The 16382-nt window shown below is 36.1% G+C and overlaps 1 protein-coding gene across 2 annotated transcripts in view; it reads left to right on the top strand.

Annotated features, from left to right (window-relative positions):
- LOC128025902 (collagen alpha-6(VI) chain) overlaps positions 1 to 16382 on the top strand; it is a 100588-nt gene that overhangs the window by 75717 nt on the left and 8489 nt on the right. For both annotated transcript variants that reach the window (XM_052612500.1, XM_052612499.1), the window contains exons 2-24: positions 921 to 1005; positions 1110 to 1718; positions 2048 to 2620; positions 2823 to 3392; positions 3541 to 4158; positions 4277 to 4849; positions 5002 to 5553; positions 5930 to 6505; positions 6957 to 7550; positions 8083 to 8426; positions 8964 to 9042; positions 9677 to 9813; positions 10479 to 10571; positions 10868 to 10921; positions 12549 to 12620; positions 13039 to 13065; positions 13579 to 13623; positions 14356 to 14409; positions 14494 to 14556; positions 14651 to 14716; positions 15192 to 15245; positions 15925 to 15960; positions 16288 to 16353. In XM_052612500.1, coding sequence (XP_052468460.1) covers positions 930 to 1005; positions 1110 to 1718; positions 2048 to 2620; positions 2823 to 3392; positions 3541 to 4158; positions 4277 to 4849; positions 5002 to 5553; positions 5930 to 6505; positions 6957 to 7550; positions 8083 to 8426; positions 8964 to 9042; positions 9677 to 9813; positions 10479 to 10571; positions 10868 to 10921; positions 12549 to 12620; positions 13039 to 13065; positions 13579 to 13623; positions 14356 to 14409; positions 14494 to 14556; positions 14651 to 14716; positions 15192 to 15245; positions 15925 to 15960; positions 16288 to 16353 — 5931 coding nt within the window. In that variant the 5' untranslated portion in view covers positions 921 to 929. The remainder of the gene's footprint in view (positions 1 to 920; positions 1006 to 1109; positions 1719 to 2047; positions 2621 to 2822; positions 3393 to 3540; positions 4159 to 4276; positions 4850 to 5001; positions 5554 to 5929; positions 6506 to 6956; positions 7551 to 8082; positions 8427 to 8963; positions 9043 to 9676; positions 9814 to 10478; positions 10572 to 10867; positions 10922 to 12548; positions 12621 to 13038; positions 13066 to 13578; positions 13624 to 14355; positions 14410 to 14493; positions 14557 to 14650; positions 14717 to 15191; positions 15246 to 15924; positions 15961 to 16287; positions 16354 to 16382) is intronic.

Below are 16382 nucleotides of genomic sequence, written 5' to 3'. Positions count from 1 at the left end.
CCTAATATAAAGTGGGACCCCATATTTTGTTAAAACGTGATTAAATAATATTGAAGACATAAAATGAATCATAATAGTTTATCGTTTTATAGTAGTTTATCATTTATTGCTATTCATGTTCACTAATTGTGAACGTGAAACACTGAAGAACCTGAAAGTGAATGATTTTCTAAACCATCTGTCCTTGAGATGCTTGAGATGTCTGCCTGTTCTTCATCTGCTGGTCTGGATGTTCAGCTCAAATAAATATTTTGTTCAACTGTTGGCAGATGTTCTGAGGATGTAAGAGTAATTCAGAGATGAAACACAAACATTAGCCCTTAAGAGGAGGACCCTCTCAGTGCTGTCCTACATAAACAATCAGACAATAGTGGATTTGTTTTATGTCACCCGTGATATGTTTATCTGAGAAACATGACATGCATACATTGCATATTTTCTGAAGATGCTTTAAATATATGTAAAGATTTGGAGTTGCTCCATTTTTGTGCAGTGTAACAAATCTGCAAGACCAAAATGTAATTTTGGCAAATGGTGTTGCAAGCATGCTGTACTGGTGTGCATTTGATAACGTTTGATGTGTTTAAAATAGTTTGTGTTTGTGGTTTTGCTGACCTAATGGCCATTGTTTACTCAAATAAACACGAAGTGTGCAATTTGGTACAAGCTGCACTTGTGTGCTAAGAAGTGGAAGTGGAAGTAAGCCAGTAACTCACAAAAAGGGTAGCTCCCATATCACAGTATATCAGTCTTTACAAATATTCTGTTTGTTAATTGCATATAAAACAAGAAAGATCAGTTGGAAAATGCAAAGATCTCATTCTCTTTCAACTTTTATCATTTTTTTTATATTTATATTATATTTTTAATTCTGTTTGGTTGTGCAGAAACTTTTAATATCATTGGTTGCTTTATTTCAGGGATCAAGCATGGAGAAGGAGTGGAGATTACTTGGTTTCCTTGTTCTGTCATTATGTTTTCTTGTCAGCAATGGTCAAAACATTGGTAGGGACAGATTTTACTTGATGAGATTATTCAGCACAATTTTTGTATATTCCATTTGGTCTAGTCGTTGATTAAATTAAAAGTCTCTGGTTTCCTTCTCTCAGTCTGTACACAGAACACAGTGGCTGACATTGTATTCCTGGTGGATGGCTCTACCAGTATTGGGCAGGAGAACTTCCAACAAATCCGTGAATTCCTCTCCTCAGTCGTAGAGAACTTCGAAGTTGCTCCTGACAGAATCAGGATTGGTTTGGTCCAGTACACTGACACACCATATACTGAATTCACACTCAACACTTACCAGAACAAAGAGGAAATTCTCAGCTACATCCAAAATCTGCGTTATAAAACCGGCAGGACATTTACCGGCAAGGGTTTGGAGTTTATGCTGAAACAACACTTTGTTGAAAAGGCCGGAAGTCGAGCACAGCAGAATGTTCCTCAGATTGCCATTGTTATCACAGATGGTGACTCTCAAGATGAGGTCGAGTCACAGGCTCAGGAGCTGAGGCAAAGGGGAATCAAAATATTCGCCATAGGGATCAAAGATGCAAATGTGGCATTACTGAGGCTGATCGCGAGTGAGCCGTATGATCAGCATGTCTACAGCGTATCAGACTTTGTAGCTCTGCAAGGAATCTCTCAGAGTGTAATCCAGAAAGTATGCACCACTGTAGAGGAAACACAAAAAGAGGTCATCCTGATGTCAAGAGGTAACACATGTCCAAGTCTAATAATTTACAAAAAATAAAGCATACCAATTTTGATGCACATTAATTGAAAACTCATGAAAAGGTTTTTCACGAAAGTGTAAAATATTATTTTGTAGGAAATAGTCTTTTTTTTTTGGTTTTAATTAAAATATTGTGTTTTTTAATATTGTAGTTAAGGCAACATAATGACTGTGTCACATTTACAGAAAGAAAAAAAAAATGATTACACCATTAAAATAACCTTTCTATTATTTTATTTGTGGAAACAAAATAATTAAGAGCAGAATCAAGTGGTCAAAGTTCTATCTAAAATTCTTCCATTTGCCTAGGCTGCAACCAGACTGCTCAGGCAGACATTGTCCTCCTTGTTGACTCATCTGGTAGCATTGGAGAGAGTGATTTCCAAGAAGTGAGGAAGTTCCTCCATGCTTTTGTGGATCGATTTAACCTTAGACCCGACAAGGTGAGAGTGGGACTTGCTCAGTACAGTGACAGACCGTACCAAGAGTTCCTGCTCGGTGAATATTCAGATAAGGGAGACCTGCACCAAAAGTTGAATGATCTCATCTACCGTAAAGGACGCACCAACACTGGTCAGGCTCTGACTTTCATCCGTGAGAATTACTTTACACAGGCCAGAGAGAAAGTTCCTGGCATTGCCATAGTCATCACAGATGGGGAATCAAATGATGATGTGGAGGAACCTTCCCAAAGACTACGAAACCAAGGGGTTTCCATCTTTGTCATCAGGGTGGGAAAGGGCAAAATGGAAAAACTGCGTACCATTTCTAATATCCCACATGAAGAGTTCTTATTCAGTATCGACAGTTATCAAGAACTGCAAGGTCTAAAAGAAAGTATACGCAACAAGGTGTGCTCAACTGTGACTCTACAGTCACAAGGTAACAGATTTTATTTGCTATGCTTTCCTATTTGTGTCTTTACTGTGGAATTGTTGAATATGACAACCTTAAAATTACTACAAAAACATCTACTAGCTTTGATTCCCATAACAGTGAACTACAATCTACTGTTTTCTGTGCTCTAGTATGGGACTGTTTATTGATGCAAGTAATTCTATTCCTTTGCTTCCATTCTCTTTAGCTTTTGTGTCAAAATTTGCTGATCTCTTCATATTGGTTGATAGTTCAGCATCTAGACAAGAGCAGCAAATAATAAGGAATTTTCTTCAAAGACTGATCCTGCAGCTCAATGTGGGAAAGAATACTAATCGTGTCGGCCTGGCTCAGTTCAGCGAAAATGTCAAGGAGGAGTTCTTGCTAAATACTGATAAGACCAGGAATGAGATTTTGGCATCTGTTCGCAGCCTGACACTGAGGCCTACAGGGGAGCGTAGAATTGGCAATGCAATTGAATATGCTCGCAAAAATTTCTTCAGTACTGCCACTGGAAGCCGAGTCTCTGAAGGCTTTAAGCAGTTTCTGTTAGTCATTTCAGCTGGAGAATCCGCCGATGGTGTAATCCAAGCATCCCGCACAATCAAAGAAGATGCAGTGACAGTTTTTGCTGTTGGCTTGAACAAAGCTGATGAACATGAAATGAAGCACATCTCTAGTCAACAACACAACTACAAGTTAGTAGGTAACATCCTAGAAGTGCAACAGAAAATTAAGTTTGCCATCGAGACGTGGGAAGTTGTGTCTGTTGCAAGGGGTGAGTGCATGCATTATCTAATATTCTTTCCAAAAAACCCATAAACTTTTTTCATTTTCTACTTTGTTTAGAGTTTTAACTTGAAAAACTATTATGTATTACATAACCCTAAAGACACTTTTTTTAAGTTCTCATATTTTTTTGACAGAGTGCCTGTTTGACGTGGTGGCAGATATCACTTTTATTGTGGATCAGTCCAGCAGTATCAGATCCAATAACTTCCAACTTGTACGTGACTTTCTCGAGAACACCATCGGAGGTCTTGATGTGGGTGAGGGAAAAATAAAAATAGCTGTGGTCCTCTATAGTGACATCCCTCGAGCGGATGTGTACTTCAACACCTTCGATGATAAGACTGACATCCTGCGCTATATCAGCAGCATGCCATATGGTCGTGGTAAAACAAACACTGGAGCTGCTCTCACGTTTGCCAAAGAGAAAGTGTTCACCAAAGCAAGAGGCAGCAGAAGAGATCAGAATGTTCAGCAGGTTGCTGTTGTGATCACTGATGGAAAGTCAACAGATGACGCCGCCAGTGCTGCGGCAGCATTGCGGCGATCTGGCGTCACTGTATTTGCGCTTGGTATCAAAGACACAGAGGAGGAGGACTTGAGAGAGATTGCATCCTATCCATATAAAAAGTTTGTTTTCAATGTGAAAGACTTTGATAAACTAAATTCACTTTCAAATATTTTAACCAGAACACTTTGCAATGAAATCACAGATTCCATCATACCTACAGGCTCACAGAGCTTTGCATTGCAAGGTTGGTAAAAAGTTTGTACAAATTTTCTTATGAATTACTTGCCCTAAAAACACGTTCAAGTTCAGATTTCACAATTTATATTTCATATGTGAATTCTAAAAATGTAACTCCACTGCAGGTTGTAAGGATACAACCAAAGCAGACATATACTTTCTTCTGGATGAATCAGGAAGTATAACCTATGATGAGTTTGAAGATATGAAGAACTTTACTAAGCAATGGCTTGAAGCATTTGAGGTGGGAAATAACAATGTGCGCTTTGGATTGGTGAAATTTGCAAGCCGTGCAACAATAGTTTTCCGATTGCATGACTATAACACAAAAGCTGATATTGAAAAGGCAGTGAATGCCCTGATTATGGAGGGAGGGGGCACCAGGACTGATCTGGGGTTGAGAAAAATGATCCCACTATTCGAAGAAGCTGTACAGACACGTGGGGAAAAGGTTCGTAAGCTCCTGATTGTCATCACAGATGGCGAGTCAAGAGCGACAGAAGAGTCGGTAGAAGTTCCTGCTAAAATTTTGAGAACAGAAAAGAATGTCACCATTTATGCAATTGGTGTGAAAGATGCATCTTTGCCAGAGCTGGAATTAATATCTGGCAGCCCACAAAGAACATTTTTTGTCAAAAACTATGATTTCCTTGATGAAATCAAGAAAGACATCATTACAGAAATATGCTCCTTTGAAGGTGAGAAATACGATCAATGGCAAATGTTTGTAATGTATGCTTGCACTGTTATGTCATTAGCACTTTTTTTTTATTGAATGGGTGAGAAAATAATAAAATTGGCCTAAATAGAATTTGTTTCAAGATTCACTTTATGAATTTCTTATTTTCAGGTTGTGAAGGTCTTTTTGCAGATGTTGTCTTTCTGCTTGATGGATCAGAAAGCGTTCATGCTGAGGACTTTGAAAATATGAAGGAGATAATGAAGCTTGTGATACATAAGTTTGCAATTGGACTGGACAAGGAGCGTGTTGCAGTTGTTCAGTATGGCACAAACACAAAGGAGGAGTTTTCATTAAATACATTTGATGATAAAGATGTATTATTACAGAAAATTAGTAATATCAAACAGATGTATGGAAAAACGTACACTGGAAAAGCACTTACAGAAACATTACAATCTTTCGACATTCCTAAAGGAGGACGCACCAGTGCTTTAAAGTTCTTAATAGTTCTTTCAGATGGAGAGAGTAGGGATGATGTAGCCGAGCCTGCTAAAGTCTTGAGAGACAGTTTCACCAACATTATTGCCATTGGTATGAAACATGCAAACAGATCACAGATTCTTGCCATTGCTGGATCCCATGATCGATTGTTCTTTGAAGACTCAGTTGCATCCCTAAAAGAATTAAGCAGTGACGTCCTTCTCAAGATCTGCAACACAGGTAAGTAAACCAAATCTGAGATTTTTAGGAGAGATCACATCATGTCAGTAACTTCTGTCAGTTGATGTTAAATCCTTTGAGAAAAAAAAAAAAAGTTCAGCGGCTTTTAGACAATGTCTGTTATTGTTGGGGGAATCTACATGCAAGTGTAGCAGTGCACATATTTACCACCTGATCATCTTAATCTGACCACCCATAGCATGTAGACATTAATGTCTTATGGTTGTTTTGCCAAAAGAGAAGGACTGCACATTTTTAAAGTGTACATCTGTTAAATGCTTGTCATTAATGTGTGTTATAGTAAAAACCACTTCAATTATTATCAAAAGTGGATTTTCCAAATGACTTCTAACATTAACATCATATATCTTTCCAGAATGCAAGACACCAGAACTGATTGATATAATCTTCCTTGTTGATTCCTCTGGAAGTCCAAATAAAGATGGTTTCCGGGAAATGACAAACTTAATCAAATATACGGTGAGCAAATCTGTGGTTGGAGAAAAGCGGGTACGATTTGGCGCCATCACCTACTCTGACAACCCTCATTTAGAGTTCACACTAAAACAGTACTATAGTCAAACTGATATTCTGAGGGTTATCTCAAACCTCAAAGCTTCAGGAGGACGCAGAAACACAGCCCGAGCCCTGAAGTATACACTCAACTACTTTGAGGAAACACATGGCGGACGACGAGCAAGGAATGTTGGCCAAGTGCTATTCCTGATAACAGACGGCAAGATTAATGACGTAAGTGGTCTGGCAACATGGCCTGAATCCCTGGCAAATTCAGAGGTCAACTTTTTTGCTATTGGTACTGAAGAAGCAGATGCTGAACAGCTAAAGGAGATTGTGGGAAGGAAAGGAAGAGTGCACTATGCAAAAACATACAAGGATCTGCATGGTCTACAAAAACGGATCACCCGAGAGCTCTGCAATCTTACCAAACCAAGTAAATCTGATTCTTATCACTAAACACTTTGTGCCATACATTTTTCTGTAAATGAACTCATCGTTCTATTTTCAATAGAGCAAGTTGACTTTAAGGGACTGTTAAAGTTAGTTTTTTCACGCATCTTGATTGGTCAGATTGATGTTGAATTATACTTAAAATAAATAATGTTATAAATCCATTCAATGCTACATGATATATGGCAATATAATTCACTACAAAAATCTTCGTCTCCATATGAGGCTTAGTGTTTGTGTCCCATGGTTGCTTCGTCCATGAATGCTTGTCCATGTGTGGGTGGCTTATGTGGATTGCTCATGTCTAAGACCACCTACTGAACTATCTCTAATTATTGGTAAAAATGCGAGATCTGAAACTGCCAATCTACAGTTGTCCATTAATGTAGTTTGTCCTAATGTTTTGTTGTTGTTGTTGTTGTTGTTTTTTCCAGTTTGTGAGATGGAGGAATCAGACCTTGTTTTTTTAATTGATGGATCAGAGTCTATTCACGAACATAGTTGGAATACTCTCAAAAAAACCATGATTGACATTGTGAAAGAGCTGGATATTGCTCAAGACAAATGGCGAGTGGGTGTTGCCCAGTTCAGCGATATACTCCTGCATCAATTTTACCTGAACACATACACTAGTTTTGCAGAAGTGGAGGAAGCTATAAACAAAATTAGACAACGAAAGCAGGGCACAAGTACTTGGGACGCCCTGAGAAATATTCGATACTACTTCACAAAAGAGAATGGATCCAGAATAGATGAAGGAGTAGCTCAGAATCTCCTGCTGATCACAGATGGAAAAGCTAATGATGACAAAGACATGAATGCATTAGAGTATCTCAGAAACAAGAAGATATCAATAACTGCCATTGGGATCGGTGATGAAATAAAGAAATCTGAGCTGCGTGAAATAGCTGGATCAGCTGATCGGGTCATTATTGAGACTTTTGAAGGCCTTGAACTGAAGACAACCATAAGGAAAGTGTTACATTTACTCTGTAAAGACACAAGACCACTACCACAACCCCCACATGGTAAGTAACTATAGTTTATTATAGTATTCATAATTCATAATTATTATATACCACACACTCTTCAAATGAGCTCTGTTCCTAAACCTAATTCCTCTTGCCTTCAAATGCCTCTTATATACATTATCTTGTGACCTGCTGTCTGATAAGGAAGCTCAATAGGTTTTGGAACAGATAATTAGTTAAAATCGCACACTGTTTAAATAAATAAATTAAATAAATAAATACACCGTATTGTTTCAAATTCATCTTATGTTGTGTCTCTTGAGAGAGGAGTAGTTTTTCTAAAACTATAAAACAAAAGGTACAGTAAATGCTTAAAACATGTAAATTAACTGATAGCAATATAGTTGAGTGTAGATAATTAGGAAACTGCTCTGGGATTTTAGGAATCTGTTGTTAAAACTCTCTCTAACATGGTAATATAGCGACATATATAGCATGATTGCATATTTATTAATGATAATGATGTATAATATTTTGTCTATACCCTTTCTTGAAGATTGTGAACCATTGTTTTGTTTTGTTCGAACAGATTGTGATATTGACATTGCCTTTGGATTTGACGTGTCCAGACGAACAAGCACACAAACTCTGTTCAGACCTCAGGTGGAACAGTTGGTTTCTGCAGCCATCCATCGTATCTCCATGATGGGTGATCTGTGCTGCATCGTAAAGGACAAGATTACAACTAGATTTGGCTATAGGCTTGTGTCTGGGACAGATGGGAGTGTTCTGGAAGATTTTGGCTTTGAGAAGTACAGCGAGGATGTGGTGGAGAAAGTGATGTCATGGCGACCTACTGCACCCCTGGACTTCAACAAGCTTCTGTTAGATTCCTTCAGAGAAAAGTTAGCCTCTTCCAAAGCCAAGGCAAAGGTGGGAGTGTTTTTGACATAAGACTGACCATCAAAATGGCTGTCAATTCTATATTTTATTCTACACGGCTACATATTACACGGCTCTGTGGAATACATGATTACGATTGGTCAAGATATAATTGAGCAAGAGCATCTCTGCTGATGATATTTTCAAATTATTTTCTGTTTTACTGACAGACTCTCATTAGAAACAGAATAATTTACTGTCATTTACACAACAAAGAAACACTATGCATTTGGCGTTTATATTTTACCCAAAGTGTTGCTTTAAAATAAAATAAAATTGCATCTGTAAGAGCACTATTGGGAAAAAATAATATGTATGTAAATGACAATAGATGGAAGAGGCCAGCCAAACATGGTTGGAAAATCCGATGAGAAACTGGGGTCCTTTTTTTGGTCACTTAGATTCATATCAGGCACCTAGATCACATTAGATATTTATTGCTCATTCAGTTGAGGGTAACCAGAAAATGGTATTCACACAGAATGATGCTGTAAATCTCCTGACATTTAATCGTATGTTTGTGTTTAGGTTTTGATAATCTTTACAGACGGGCTGGATGATAACATTCAGCGTTTAATGGCGAGTTCAGAGAGACTTAAGCAAAGTGGTAAGTGTTGTCTTTGGCTACATCCACATTAATCTGAATTTATTTTAAAACTGTGTCTTCCTTTTGCATACTCTACGCTTTCAACTAGTTTACAAATGTTTGCTCACATTGACATGTCTGAAAGCACTTAAATCGCATTACTGCATGGGGTAAAATGTAAGCTCTCAAGATGCTAAACATTAAATGTAATTTTATTAGCAAAATATCCCACCACTTGTTGGTGCATCCAGGTCACACTCGAAATTGCTTTTCCATATATTCAGATGCAAAATTGTCCTGTTTTGCTGCTAAACAAGGAGTACATGTTCTGTCATATTTGTAGTGTAATATTAGGAGTGTACAAAGTAGCATTTTAACAAAATTATGTGAATAGAAGACACAACATTGATGGTACAACCATAGATATCTGTGGGTGCCATATGACATCACTAAACATGCATCATTGTTTTCCAATTATACCTTTCAGAGTCCACACTTTATATCTTAACCATAAAAACTGAGCCATTGCAAATTATTTCAATAATGATCCATCAATATCTCAGTTATGTGCAGAACTTTAATACATCCTGTACCATTACCTCTGCAGTCACTCTGTACTAAACCCATGTGTGCTCATTTCTGATGTGTAAACTAGGGGTCAGTGCACTGCTGATTGTGTCTTTGGAGGGAACAGTAGATTATCAACAGCTGGAATTTGGCAGAGGTTTCAGCTACCTGCAGCCACTGACCATCAACATGCTAAATTTAGGCAACGCTCTTATGAAACAAATTGTAAGTATCCAAAAAGGTGCTGTTCACTCAAAATAAAGTAACATTTTGCAATTCTTGCCAGGCTTATATTTTATGCCATCTGCACAAGTTGCATCACTTGCTCAACAGCAGCTGTTCTGAAAGAAATCTTGTAATGAAACTAAAATTGTATTTTGTGTATTTTAAATGAAGGCTTTTCATAGCTTTTCATAGCTTGGGTGTTCCTGTAGCTCAGTGGTAGAGTATTGCATTTGCAGTGCAAAAGATCATGTGTTCAATTCCCAGGGAACATATATACTGGTAAAAAAAATGTATCGCCTGAATGCACTGTAAGTTGCTTTGGATAAAAGTGTCTGCTAAATGTTAATCTATTTATTTGTTTAGCTACTCCCCTTTAACTTGTTTAGTAAAAATAATAATAATAATTATTATTATTATATAAATCAATATATATATATATATATAAATCAAATCATTGCAACTGGATAAATATTTAAACTTTGGCAACTTTTGTATATGTGTTTATAGTATTAAGTTATGCCATCTGTCTATTCTTTTAAGCTACTACCAAGTGACGGATACATTTGTTAGTAAAGTACCCTAAAATTTGACTGGATGCATGGCTTGTGACTTCAACAACAAAATACAAACAGTTCCACTCATTGTATGCTTTTCTCTCCCCTCAGGAAACAGTAGCACTGAGGGAATGCTGCGATGTGCCTTGTTCATGCACTGGTGTACCTGGACCACGAGGACCCCCTGGAAAACCGGGTCAAAAGGTTGAAGTCCCTCAATTCTGATAATGTAGAAATAAAATTGGGGTTTACATATTTTCTCTTGTATTATTTGCCTTGGATGGATTTTTCTCACTTAGCTTGATACATTATGTCATTAGAAGAATGATAATTGCATTGTGACTAAATGTGACAAATACAATTTGACTAAAATAAGGTACAGTATCTTAGTTAGAAGGCTGCTAGATTTTTGATCATCCTTGGCATCAGGAACGTGGCTCTGCTGTCTTCAAGAGACCATCTTCAATGTGTCAGTATACCTGTTTTCTTTTATTATTTAGGGATACACTGGTCAGAAGGGTCATCCTGGATTTCCGGGAGATGAAGGTAGTATGGTAAGTGAAACCGTCAGCCTGATTTCTGATGTCATACGACCTTCACATTACATGCACTTAAGGCAAAACAGCCCAAGTGAAAAAAAAAAAAAACTAATAAATATCACCATACTTTATTGATAACAAAAAAAATTCCAAACTTTTTTTGTATTACATTTTTTTGAAATATTATGCTTAAATAATCAAAATAGGCATTATCTAATTAAACAGGCACTAATTTGCAAACATTTCCAGAACAGAAATCTGAATATTGGATAAAGACAGGTTCAAAATTCTTGTTTCTTTTGCTGACATATTAGAGTCAAAATTTGGAAAGAAAGGGATTCTGTATATATATATATATATTTTTTTTTTTTTTTTTTTTTTTTTTTGTCACTTCATGAATCAGAAAATGCTGTCAATCCATGCCTGGTCCTCTCTCATTCTTTTTTCCTTCCGTGGCTCCTCCGTCGAACTTGAGACAGACTTAAGAATCTGTTCCCAGAGCTCTTTGCCCTGCCCCACTTGTCACATTTATTTTGTTATCTTTCTGGCAATCTGAAGCTATTTATGAAAAGTCAAATTGGCCAAATTTTTTATGTGTCTCATTCACTAATAATTGCATGGATTATTCCGTGTTTGTACGGACAGGAGAAGTTCTCACGAAAAATCTCCACTTAATTCACAACACGTTTGTGCGTACATATATAAGTTTGAAACCTTGTTCTGACGATAGTGAATTTGAAGTAATCTAAATGAGCGGCCACTTGCACAAGGTTAGTCATTTTCATGTCCAAACCATCTCCATTTAAGGGCTTTCTGTACACTCTTTCCTTAAAGCCTTTCATCACTCTTGTCAAACTTGCTGCTGATTGCAGAAATGGTTTTGCCTACAGAAGCTTGTTTACACAGAATACATTTTTTATTTTATTTTTTACAAAAATTGTGACTTTTTATCTCATAGTTTACATCTCAAATGGGAGATAAAAAGTTGTACCTAATTATTATTTTTATTTTTATTTTTTTTTATGTTTTATTCTTTGGTGGGAACAAGCTCCCATGCTCGTCCGATCTTTGAGCAATGCCAAATGTGTCATTCTCACAACAAGCAGAGACCCAGATTACAGACCTCTGTTTGGCCAGATTCACATACGCATATTATTCAGAGAAACTTCACAGCTGAAGCTAACGCAGCTTTTCTCACTCTTCACTGTATATGATCGCATAGAATGTATTTAGGATTAGATGAAATTTCGATGATCTAATAATCTGATTTCTGGTTTCAGTTGTTCCTATATTTTGTCATAAATTTAGAATACATTTTAGAATACATTTTTAACAAATTTTTGGGTGAATTGGTGATTTGTTCTTAAATTCGTTCGTACGCACATTTCATGCACAAATTTGTGTGCATGCATACTTTGTGAATGATTGAAAACCGTTGTTTTTTTTTTGCCTTAATAGTCCAATTCAGAAATTTCAGCATTAGTAATTCACAAGAAAATGCATAGCTGATAGCATCTGACCTCATCGGTAGCAATGTGTTACTGATGATACTGTATATAGGACAGAATATACATGTTTTAGAGAGGATTTACATTGTATATGCTATGGATAAACAGTCTTTCTCCCATCTTGTTTCTGGCAGGGAGAGCGAGGACCACCAGGGCTGAATGGAACTCAGGGACACAACGGTTGTCCTGGAAACAGAGGAATAAAGGTAATGTAACATACGATTATCAATGAAGTGATTATCAGTGGAAATTTTCTTCTTGGAATTTCTGGATTTATCTTAGTATGCAAGATACAGGACTGCATTTCTTAATACACCACTCAAATAGAACTTTAAACTATACATTTTTCCATTTTTATTTTCAAGAAATAATAATTAAAATACTGTAAGGTTAAACAATTAATCAGATTGTTAATATATCAAGTAAAATGGTTTCATATTTTGTTATTTGGTGCAAACACATTTATACATCTAGTCTGAATAGGGATGGATACATGCTACCTGCATGACTATTACTAAATGCATGGCTAGGATATGTTATTGTCTGTATATGAGGACAGGTAAACCAGATGAGTTTTACAGCTGTGCTGAATCAAGAAAATGTTTTTAAATCTCATTTCAACAGGGCCAGAGAGGCTACAATGGAAATAAAGTGAGTAAACGAGTTATTATGCTATTTACTGGCTGTTCGCTCTATAGTTGCACCCACTGTTACAGTTATTTTCTGGACAAAAATGTAAACTGTAAAAGATATCCTAAAGTGTTTTCTTCAACAGCCACAGTTTACACCTAAAAAAAATGTAAAGGTTTTTGAGTACTGTATAGTTGTCTTGTCTAACAAACTTAAATGCAAAGCAAAACTGCATAGAATATTTTCATAGAATCTTTTTGCAATAACAGATGGTTTTATACATTAACAAGTAAAAAAAAAAAAAATAGCTTAAAGGGTTCTTGCACATTTTAACTGGAAAACAAGTTCAGTTTCTCATTAAAAATGATGATGTTAACAGTTTTTTTAAAGCAGTTGGGTCTATTTCTTTTCCAAGCTGCAGATGTCGTTTAAGGGTCTTAAACAAGTACAATTGGACATTTTATTTGTGTAGTGTTGTTGATTACTTCTCAAAACAGACTGTAAGTGTGTGACCCTTTGACCTCTGTCTGACAGGGAGAAGATGGGGACGATGGGCTGGATGGAGTGAATGGAGAACAGGTCACATTTATTTTCTCTGCACCTTTTCTACACTTACATTCACATGTTCTGTTGTAAAATGTTTTATATATATATATATATATATATATATATATATATATATATATATATATATATATATATATATATATATATATATATATATATATATATATATATATATATATATATATATATATATATATATATATATATAGATTAAATGTAAATATATAAATATTTTAATTTGTTCAGTCTTGTTTTTTTTTGTTTTTTTGTTTTTTTTTTGTGCATGAAAACTTTGTCTTTGGTTATAGACACTTAAATGGATGCAAGAAAGCTGACAATATACATACACACAATTAAATATGCATACAGTATATGTATCAAAATATACTTAATGACATCTGACTTTGAAAACATTTTGTGTAGTTGAACCTTCTCTATTAAATTAAGTATAACATTCACTGTTTTAGTGCAAGTCTATAGTTTTTGTTTGTCTGTTATGTGAACCGCCAAGAAAAATTTGTACGTTTGACCACTTATATTAGTCATATCTTTTGTTAATCCATAATCAGAAGTATGATCATGTAATGACATAATTAATTGTGTTTGAGGAATAAAGTGCTGCCTTGTAACATGCAGTAAGTTAAACCCATAATGGGCAATGAAACTGCTTCGCAGCACATTGTAATCAAATTAGTTAATGAGTCATTTGATTGATTCACTGTACTCTGTTTCTGTTGCGTGCAGGGTGATGCTGGCTTAAATGGGCTTCCAGGACCTAAAGGAGACCCGGGCAGTGCTGTAACTACATCACGCATGTGTTTCATCACAGCTGTCTTCTTAAAACATCCCAGTGGCTTCTTCACTGTTATTTCTGTCTTTTAGGGTGAGAAGGGTTTCAGAGGCAGTCTTGGACCTAAGGGACACGGCGGAGTGAGAGGAGATCCTGTAAGGATTTCTCTGTGTTTAAAGTAGCTGTTTTTTACCGTCTAAACAACCTGACTTGATTTGTCTGTGCTTGATTCTCTGTTTGTGTTAATAGGGTGCACCAGGAAGAGACAGCACAATTTCAGGTCCGAAAGGCGAGAGGGGAGATACTGGGCTCCCGGTGAGGGTCTTTTTTCACACTCCATCTGGATAATGTTAAGTCCATTTGTTTGTGTAAGAGTGAGAGAATGTTTCTGTTTCAGTAGCGGTGTGCCGAAAACACATTCTTCTTCTGTTATTGTGTATACACACTTCTTTAAAATCCTCCCATGAGACAATGGGTTTTGCCGGCTGTCAAAGTTAGCACATTTACACTTGTGATTACTTAAAATGTTAATATTAACACCACTTACATATTTCTGCATGTCGACACGGCCACAAGTGTTACTGCTTCTTAATTGATCTTTCCATCTTGGCTCTTACTTTGACTTTCATTGATGGAAAATTCCAAATTAAGAACTTTAATAAAAGAGAATCAAGTGACCAGATATCAGAAACATCTCTGATTTAGAACCACTTTTTTTTTTTTTTAGAATGTTACAAGAATATGTGGATAATTTCAGTAAAAGTGTGTTATGACTGTGTTCTCTTGTCAGGGTGACCAGGGCACTACTGGACCCTCAGGCAGACCTGGGGATAATGGTGATCCTGTGAGTATTACCTGTATTAATACCTTAGTGGCTTCTAACTGTAACTACATTCTCAGATAAAAGGGACAAAGCTGTCACTGGGATGATTCTCTAATCCTACAATCCCTGTTTTGGACTTTCTTTCTGAAAATGTGTAGGTGTTATGTATTACTTAGTGTCCCTATCGTATTGCAATTTTATTTTTTATTTTTTTTATTATTATTCTTATTATATTTTTTTTTTTACATGTGTAACAAATAGATATAGACTGTGGTTCAAAAGATTGGATCACCTTTTTTTTTTTTTTAAGAAGTTAATGCTCTTCTCCAACAGGGAACAAATGAAATTGTTTAAAAATGACAGGAAAACATTGAAAATGTTGCAAAAGATTTCTGTTTCTAATACATTTTGCTTTTCAAACTTTCGGTTCATCCAAGAATCATGAAAAAAAGACACTTGGTTCTTGGTTTTCACACTTTCATTAAGCAGCGTAACTATTTTCATCTGTGATAATAATAAAAAAGGTTTCTTTGCCAAATCTGCATATTAGAATGATTTCTGAAGGATCATGTTTTGTGTTACGATTTTCATGACATCTGACATGCGATGTGGGATATTTAACATTAATTGCCTGAAAGTCCTTTTTTTCATCCTTCATGAAGTTTTATCCTTCAAATAACTTCTCAGTGTATTTTGGTAGGGTGCTCCAGGGAGAAAAGGCCGACCAGGAGCGCCGGTAATGTAGCATGTTCTGTTCTATTTTAAATGTTCTGTTCTACAGTATACCATTCTTTTCTAACCTTATATGTTATATATTTATATATTTCTAATTCTAACGTATTCTGTTGTTCATTATATTATTGTATCCTGTTGTTGTCATTATATCCTGTTCTATTCTATTCTGTTCTTCTCTCATTTATTCCATAAATCTCTGAACTGTTTTTTCTGTTTTAAATTCCATTCCATTTTATAATCTGTTCAAATGTGTTCTTGTCTAATATAATCTGTTCTGGTCTATTCTGTAATTGTAATGTGCTGATGGTAAACATGTGTATCTGTTTAGGGTGCATCTTCAAATGCCAAAGGAGAAGCTGGACAGCCAGGGCTTCCTGGTTATCCTGGACAAGTGGTGAGAACTAGGACATTTCACCTTTATTT

The sequence above is a fragment of the Carassius gibelio genome, chromosome A13 (genome assembly GCF_023724105.1).
Source record: "Carassius gibelio isolate Cgi1373 ecotype wild population from Czech Republic chromosome A13, carGib1.2-hapl.c, whole genome shotgun sequence".
Taxonomy (NCBI): Eukaryota; Metazoa; Chordata; class Actinopteri; order Cypriniformes; family Cyprinidae; genus Carassius; species Carassius gibelio.
The sequence above is the reverse complement of the archived record's forward strand: the minus strand, read 5'-3'. Positions and strand labels throughout refer to the sequence as shown.